Below are 8521 nucleotides of genomic sequence, written 5' to 3' on the forward strand. Positions count from 1 at the left end.
CTTTTCAGGTACAATTAAGACACTTGTGCTGTGCACCTTCAACATCTGAAATCCCACCTCACTGCAGGGAAAACAGCCAGTTCGGCGACATGCCGAATAACGACATGCCATTAACACGCGACATCCTCCAGTTCATTTTCTTTGTAAAAGACAGTAGGCTAAGGGACAGTAGCTAGTGGTGTAAAAATGAGATTTCCTGAAAAACTAAAACCTACGTAAAGTGTCAACAACCTTGATTGACATCTCGTAGCTCCGCCCATCACACGTTTTGTGAAAACTCACTCTCCCATAACCGGTCTAATTTGAGTAAAACTAGAAGCTCAGGATTTTCCTGTGTTATAAAAACACGGCAACGTTACAGGTGAGGACAGACTCAGGTCTCAGGGGGGATCATAACAGCCCGACTGAAACGGAACACTCACAATAGACGGAATCTTCCCACATTTTCCACTTTCCTCGATAAGCATGCATGTAGCTTATCATTACACCATCAACACCATAACACTGCGAAATAAGATGGCAAATTAAAGAAGCACTTAATATAGAGGTCCCTGTGCATCGTATTTTACCATCTTGCCATGCTCATTTCCAGGATAAACTCTCAATTAAATCCATACAGAAACATAATAAACTACAGCTGTGGCAGAGTCTGCCAGTCTTTCCCTCCCCTTAATGGCTCCTCTAATTGAAACCATGGCAACGTTCCCACTCAGAACCATATTCATATTTCATGTGACTTTTCAATGACTTTTTAAGGATGAACACTTTTTCAGACGGCTCGCGGCTTCAAAATATTTTCCATCCGCGTGGACACATGCTTGCATACGCTCTCGGCATTGAACGCCAGTCACTCAGCAGCCACCTTTTGGTAGCGGGCTTATTGAGTAATTTAGCTAGCCAATTTGTTAGCAATGTCATTGCACTGACATGAGTGAGAAAGGCTAGCCAATTTCATCAACTGAAGAAAACAATTGATTTTTTTGGGGGCCCTTTTCACAGTGGGATATCCAACCAGCTTTTCACCACTTCTTCCAAGAATGAATGTAGTTATAATATATTTTAGTCATTTTCAAGGGCTGTAGGAACAAGAGCGAAGTCAAACACTAAAAAGTCCTATTCCGCTTTGGGCTAGCCGTACAAGAGGCCAGGAAGTGCCATGAGCATGTGTAGTTACGGTCGGTGGTTCTAATCCCGGTGTAGCCACAATAACAATACAACACAATAAGATCCGCACAGCCGTTGGGCCCTTGAGCAAGGCCCTTAACCCTGCATTGCTCCAGGGGAGGATTGTCTCCTGCATAGTCTAGTCAACTGTACGTCGCTCTGGATAAGAGCGTCTGCCAAATGCCAATAATGTAATGTCATGTAAATTGCATTTTCCCCTTCGTTAATGGTATATTCCGCCAAAATAAACCTTCCATTTTGTACCCAACAACCTACTGCAAGCCCAGTAAGGAATGAAAACCTATGGATCAACAGGTCATCAAAAGAAACTTTACTACTACTACTACTACTACTGCTACTGCTACTGCTACTGCTATTGCGACCAATTCTTAAAACAGCACAGAGGTCTGCATAAGCAGATTTAAACACGGAGCAGTTTAGCTTCTAGGTGGAACCCTCTCTACTGTTATTCTCTTGCGGTTCCAGCTTTTGGCCCCTGTTTCTCACCTCTGGAGCTGGGCTCTGAGACCTGCAGGGCGATGCTGTAGGAGTTGACAGCGAAGGCGTAGTCTCCACGCTGGTAGTACTCATTGCCCCGCTCCCTCTTCCTCCCGGCAAGGGCGATCCTCTCCGCGGCGGGCAGGAGCTCCAGGTCCGGGGCCTCTGTGACCTCCAGCAGGTGCACCTCCAGGGTCAGGTCAGCGCCGGGGGCAACAGCAGGGGCAGTACTGCCCAGGACACAGAGCGCAAGATCAGGAAAATACAGCACTGTGCAAACATGTGGCACACGTAAAAACATTCCGTACTCTCAAAATATTAAAAAAAAACTACTATCCAAGCAGTAAACAGTTAAAACTAAAAAGGACTTGTAATATTTTTTGTGACCAGCCTTTAAAACTGCATCAATTCTCTTGGGTACACCATCCTGCAATTTTGAACTGGCGAGTTCTGTATACTTTGGCTGTCACTGTAACATTTAATTCTTTTGGAAAATCGATGCTTGGACATCTCAAATTTGCTCTTTTCAACTGACACTAAAAAAAATAAACATCCGACCCCCAAATGTATATTTTAAAGAATCTAGGGTGCCTAAGTCTTTTGCTCGTATAATGAGGAGAACAAGCCATTCAGCCCAATGGACATTTACAATGCTGTTACACTGACGCGCTGCAGTCGATAGACCCAGCAGTGAACTGGCTGAACCAGCTGCCTTCTGCAGCCGATATCAATCACCAATATTAGTCCGGCCGTATTGACTGATCCCAATGTTTATACTGCCTGGTTTTACGTTATACCCCAAATGCAAACTTGCAGAAAATTAAGCCCAATGACCTCTTTTAGGAAGGCACACTGAACATTGATTAAGTCTTAAAGAAATGAAAGTTGATTACGTGGACTTCCTGTTCTGAAAAAAACATGGAATAAAGCACTGAAATAAAACACGGATTCAGACATTATTTAATCTTGAACAGAGGGGAAGACATATTGACAGAGGACAAGGCAGAGGCTGGCTCTGCCCTGCGCTGAAGCACCAGCAGCCATGAGGTGCAGCATGTTAGCACGTTAGCATTACTTCAGGAGGGAGTGTAGCAAAAAGCAGGGCATTCGGCCTCAAGAAACCAGGCACCTGTAGCCGTATTAGTGTATTAATCCTCCAAATCATCGACTGCACTGTTGGGACGTTCAAACAGAAAGGGCATTCTCCCCACCTTCCCAGGTCTCCATAGGCGTATGTTGGGCTGGTCTGGACGAGGGCCTTCTCGTTCATCTCCATCAACTGCACCGTGAGATCCAGCGCCTGAGAACAGGTAGCATAGCAAAGATGTAATGCACACTTGTGACGCTAACACACCGCGTGACGCTAACACACTGCATGACGCGAAGACACCGTGTGATGCTAAGGCACAACAAGATGCTAACACACTATGTGACGCTAACACTGCATGATGCTAACACACTATGTGACGTTAACACTGCGTGATGCTGACACACTATGTGACGCCAACACTGCATGATGCTAACACACTATGTGACGCTAACACTGCATGATGCTGACACACTATGTGACGCTAACACTGAATGATGCTAACACACTGTGTGACACTAAGGCCCAACAAGATGCTAACACACTATGTGACGCTAACACTGCATGATGCTAACACACTATGTGACGTTAACACTGCATGATGCTAACACACTATGTGACGTTAACACTGCATGATGCTAACACACTATGTGACGCTAACACTGCATGATGCTAACACACTATGTGACATTAACACTGCGTGATGCTAACACACTATGTGACGCTAACACTGCATGATGCTGACACTATGTGAAGCTAAGGTACAACAAGATGCTAACACACTGACAGCAGCACTGCTGAGGGGTATTTCACCAAGCAGGATTAGTGAGTTAGCTGGACAACAGCACTGAGCTCTTCTTAATTCAGTCGCGTTCAAGATTCGGGACAGTTATGGGTTTTACTTTTACTCAGTGCAGTTATCGAGTCAGAAATCCTGGTCCGTGAAATACAGCACAGGAGGGAGATTATCCACATCTCATTAAAACATTGAAGAATACTTTCTTATGGAATTAAAGGTTAGTTCACAACTGCATAATACAGTGGTCCTGGAGAGCTTCAGGGCGTGCAGATTTTTGTTTTCACCTGAATATCAGCAACCAATTCACACCCAAGAAACCAGGTGAGGTGAGTTTCTGGTGTAATGAACTGCTTTAACTCGTCAATTACATACAAGTAACAACAAAAGCACACCTTGTGGCTCTCTTGGACGAGGAGAGGGGCCCACTGGCTACTATTACAACACCATTTTGAAATAGTGTATGCCTACCCACTCCAGGGTAAAGAATAGCAATCCCTACCTGAATGACATCACCGTCTCCAAGCGTGAAAGAGAGGCTAGGATCCTCAGCCACAGCCGTGCCATCGGCCAATGAGATCTTCAGATGAATCCGAACATTCTGCCCTTTCTGCGGCCTGCTGTCAGGCCCGTTCCCTGCTTCCAGAACCTTCTTCGTTAGCCGCCCATTACCTGCGAACATGAATTCCATACGTGGTTCTTATTGCATAGCAGTCAGATTATTTTCTGCATTTCAAACTTTGTGAAGGATTTTTAACCATCACTGGAAATGTTCCAAACGGACCATGTTACTTTGTGCCTCCCCTCTTGTGCCAATGCAAATCCAAAAAGTGGACAAACATGATCCAGACCAGTGGGCACCAACCCTGGTCCTGGAGATCTACCATCCTGTAGGTTTTTCATTTCAACCCTAATTTGGCACACCAAATAGCAGTTCAATGCAGATCTCTAGCTCTTGAATGAGGTGTGCTTTGTTACAGTTGGAGAGAACACCTACAGGATGGTAGATCTCTAGAAACAGGGCTGGTTACCACTGATCTAGACCAATACAAAATGAATCCAAGGGGTGCAGCTCAGTGACATATCTGCTCCCATTCTTTAGACCAAGGGTTTCAGTGTGTTTGAGCACCAGGGCTTAATTTAAGTCATTGATTGGCCAGAGCAGGGGTAGGCAACCCTGCTCCTCGAGAGCCAGAGACGGTCCTGGTTTCTACTCCATCCAAACATATAACTACATAATAGGCTTCCTTTTAATGAGTTGTACTGTGTAATTAATCAGTCTTAATGAAAGCAGGTGACCATGTCCCTCAGCATTTCACCATTCAGAATATTCAGCTTCAGACTTTTAATCATCCATTAATCCTGTTGTGATCAAGCTCAGATGAATCAAAAACAGAAATTTCACTGGCACTCCAGGACTAGGGTTGCCTACCCCTGGCCTAGAGATTCCAATCAGCTTGCTCTCAAGGCCTTAACTGAATGCTGACTGAAAGGAAACCACAAATACCTACAGACACCGTTTGAAAACCCAGTTTTAGTTTCTTAAGAGTAATGTTCACAAGGAAATGAGGGCAATACCGTGACGTGATTAATGTACACAGCTTTGAACAAAAAGCATGATTAAAGCAAAGCAACACTTGTGTGTTTAGGCGTGAACCTGCTAATCTGAACTGTAGCAAACGTGTCAATTTTGCAAGAATTCTGGACGAGGAAACAAGTTAGATTTGTGAGGAACATGGTTTGGCTTTGAATTAGACCCTTAGTCATACTAAAATAACACCCCACCAAGACTCTAAATAATTTATAATAAAAATGATTTAGTGCAATGCACCCCACCTCTCCAAAAAAATGAAAGTCTTGTAGTTTAGTGAAGGCAATTTGTCATACCCAAAACATCCAACCACTCCTCTACCGGGGCCACGGGAGGAGAGACGCTCGCAGCCTCCACCACTGTTTCTTCTTCTCCTCCTTCCTCCTTCTCCTCTCCCACCTCCTTCTTCTTCTCTTCCTCCACCTCCTCCTCCTCCTCCTCTCCCACCTCCACCTCTTTCCCCTCTCCCACCTCCACCTCCTTGTCCTCTCCCACCTCCACCTCCACCTCCACGTCCACGTCCTTCTCCTCTCCCACCTCCACCTCCTTGTCCTCTCCCACCTCGTCCTCCTTGTCCTCTCCCACCTCCTCCTCCTTCTTCTTCTTCTCCCCCTCTCCGGCGTCTTCCGGAGGGGGAGGGCCTTCAGTGTCAGAATCGCCGGGACTCGGCAACATCTCAAATTCCTCCCCGCTGTCCGTCAGTAAATCCTGCCCTTCCTCCGACGGTTCAGCACTCGGAGAGACGGCGGTGCTGTCCACCGTATTGCCTCCGCCACCAGCAGGCAGCTCCTCTATGTCAGCCATTTCGTTGTGATCAGAAGACCCTGAAATACAAAAGATCGTTCAAATGGCTTGTAGTTTGTCGTCTTCCTCACACCATGTCCGAGGCCTGGACTGCTGACCGCACTCACCACAAACCAAGAAGGTATCGTTTCATAAGGTATCATTTGTTCATCAGAGCCTGACTGTCCTGTTATACTGGAACATACTCTATAAATCGACAAAGTTAGATGATAATGCCAAAGCACAAACACTAGCATACCAAGACCACAGTATGAAAAGTTCTTGAATCTCAGCTCGGAAAAGGTCTCGAGTACTCCAATTAGAGCACAGAAAACTCCCAGACCAGACCCTTCAGTGCCCAAGGTACTTTCCTTCCCTCAGTGAAGACTGGAAGTTAGCAGCTTTTATAACTGGAAGACTGACAGCGACAGATTAGCAAACTAGCTAGCTCAGTAACATAGATACAGATTTGATAGGATTACATTAAAGGAAAACTGCCAGCGAAGACGTATGTGCACATCATCTGTGGTTGGCTGAGCTGAACCCGCTGGCCGACCTGCTGTTTGCAGTCTTGGAGGAAGTTAGATTTGTGAGGAACAGGCTCCGGTTTTGAATAGACCCTTAGTCTGAGTCATACCAAAATAACAAGTGCACCCCACCTCTCCAAAAAATGAAGGTATTCTAGTTGCCAACGGCGGTATGCTAGTTGGTAAGTTGATGAGCTCTTCAAGAGTTCAAGTTGTGTCTATGTGAACTGTACTTTCCTCTAGGGTTCTCATTGCACTTGTCCCTGTGTTTGAATTGCACTTGCCATGTTGCCATGTGTTGCACTGTGTTTGAGAAACACAAGTCACTTCAGCACACATCATATGAATACGAAAATATGAAATATGACTACAGAAATGTGACCATTGTTACATATACAACGCATAGGCCCGGTCCACTATCTCTATTGGTTAGTTTGCCTTCCAGCCGTGCCAATATCCATGATATACGCACGGATTATTCGTACATCTAAATGGAATGTTCACACGTTTTAATATTACTCCGCGTTTGTAGATAACCGTTATCTACTTTGTAACCGAAATGAACGTCTACAACAAAGACAAATTACTTGTGTGTCAGTGTCATCTGGTGTAATGTAAATTAACAAGCTAGCTAGCTAACGTTATCAGATTATTGCAATAGCGTTGCTTAGCTAACGTTAGTGGAGTGGGGATACATTATTGCTAGCTAACGTTCGCAATACCGTTGCTTAGCAACCAATAAATTACTGCTCAGCGGAACAATACATTTACCATAAAACAAATACATTCATTTTAAGTCTTGTCTTTCTTTGTGAAAATTTTAAAGATAAATGTGGCAACCGTTGTATAAAAACGTTGTGGAACTTAAACCTGTGTAACGACCCCGCTAGTTGCGCCAATATCCACGATATAACACGGGTTCTCGTTCTATAACGCTTAATTAGCTAGCTATCTAGAGCCAACTGTATTTTCTAACATAATGCTAGCCTACTGCTCCCCATTTAGTTAGACCAGTATGCAGGCTCACCGTTTGGGCTAGATATTTGGCCAACACTGGTCATGTCCGAATACAGCTAGCTCACCAGTCTACCAGCTACTTTCAAAGTTTAGCCGTTTATTTTAATTTTCATTGGGTAAAGTTAACTTAAAGTGTTTCGAGAAACTTCCAGAAAGTTTACTGCAGCGTTAGCTAGCTAGCTAGCTAGCGTTGGATGAGTAATTGAGAAGAGTTTGCCTGTTACAATTGCAGAAAACGCACCGACTCGACTGACATTATTGTGTCCTACCTTGACAGGGCGGCAGCGCTGTTTACACTTAAAAGTTTATTCTTATCTGCGTTTAAAAGACACACTCCAACCCGTGCAGACGGAGGCGACCAACTTATTAGCTTTGTAGCTAGCTAGCTACCACAGGCTGCAACACTTCCTGCTCACCTTTCGACCTCGCTCTCTTCCTGCGCAGTTGCAAACCCTATTGGCTCATCGGTTATACAACAGTTTCGCTATTGGTTGCTCATGTTGACGCTCCTCCCCAGGACAAAGACATCTGTCACGTTAACCCATGCGTTGATCAAGAATAGATTTTTGTGGTATTGTGACAGCTCGCCAAAACACTGTACTCTGATAAACCTTCCACATACATTCACATCAATATTGAAAGAATACTACAAAGCATTTTAATTTCTTAAATTCTTTCATTAGAATGAAACATTTGGATCTGTATCAAATGATGAACCTCCTAGTAGGAATAACTGCATTAAAATGCCAGTAGGAGGTTGATATGATAATCCACGTTGTGATGATGGCAAATTACCTTCAAACATAATTACCTTCATAACCTTTTGAGCAGTAAGGAACGTAAGTGGAAGAAAACCCAGCCATATAATAGTATGTGACAATGATTCTAAAGTTCTTGCAGTGACAAGACAGTTGCATCTTGCACTTTTTGTCTGAAAGGACAAGAATGAAAGGTAATTGTAGCTCAAAACTCAGGAAAGCATGTAGCAAAAGTGGAACAATTAAGATTTCAATCAATAATACAGATTAATACAAAGATGAATACAAATCTTATAGTAT

General features: G+C 44.2%; 1 protein-coding gene across 1 annotated transcript in view; it reads right to left on the reverse strand.

Annotated features, from left to right (window-relative positions):
• The window catches only part of fkbp8 (FKBP prolyl isomerase 8), an 18148-nt gene extending 10280 nt beyond the window's left edge, over positions 1 to 7868 (reverse strand). The window contains exons 1-6 of the mRNA XM_061239357.1: positions 7733 to 7868; positions 5698 to 5960; positions 5433 to 5487; positions 4048 to 4217; positions 2874 to 2962; positions 1672 to 1892 (exon numbers count right to left, since the gene is read on the reverse strand). Coding sequence (XP_061095341.1) covers positions 1672 to 1892; positions 2874 to 2962; positions 4048 to 4217; positions 5433 to 5487; positions 5698 to 5940 — 778 coding nt within the window. The 5' untranslated portion in view covers positions 5941 to 5960; positions 7733 to 7868. The remainder of the gene's footprint in view (positions 1 to 1671; positions 1893 to 2873; positions 2963 to 4047; positions 4218 to 5432; positions 5488 to 5697; positions 5961 to 7732) is intronic.
• Positions 7869 to 8521: the final 653 nt, after the last annotated feature.

This window comes from Conger conger, chromosome 4 (genome assembly GCF_963514075.1).
Source record: "Conger conger chromosome 4, fConCon1.1, whole genome shotgun sequence".
In the NCBI taxonomy this organism is placed as follows: domain Eukaryota; kingdom Metazoa; phylum Chordata; class Actinopteri; order Anguilliformes; family Congridae; genus Conger; species Conger conger.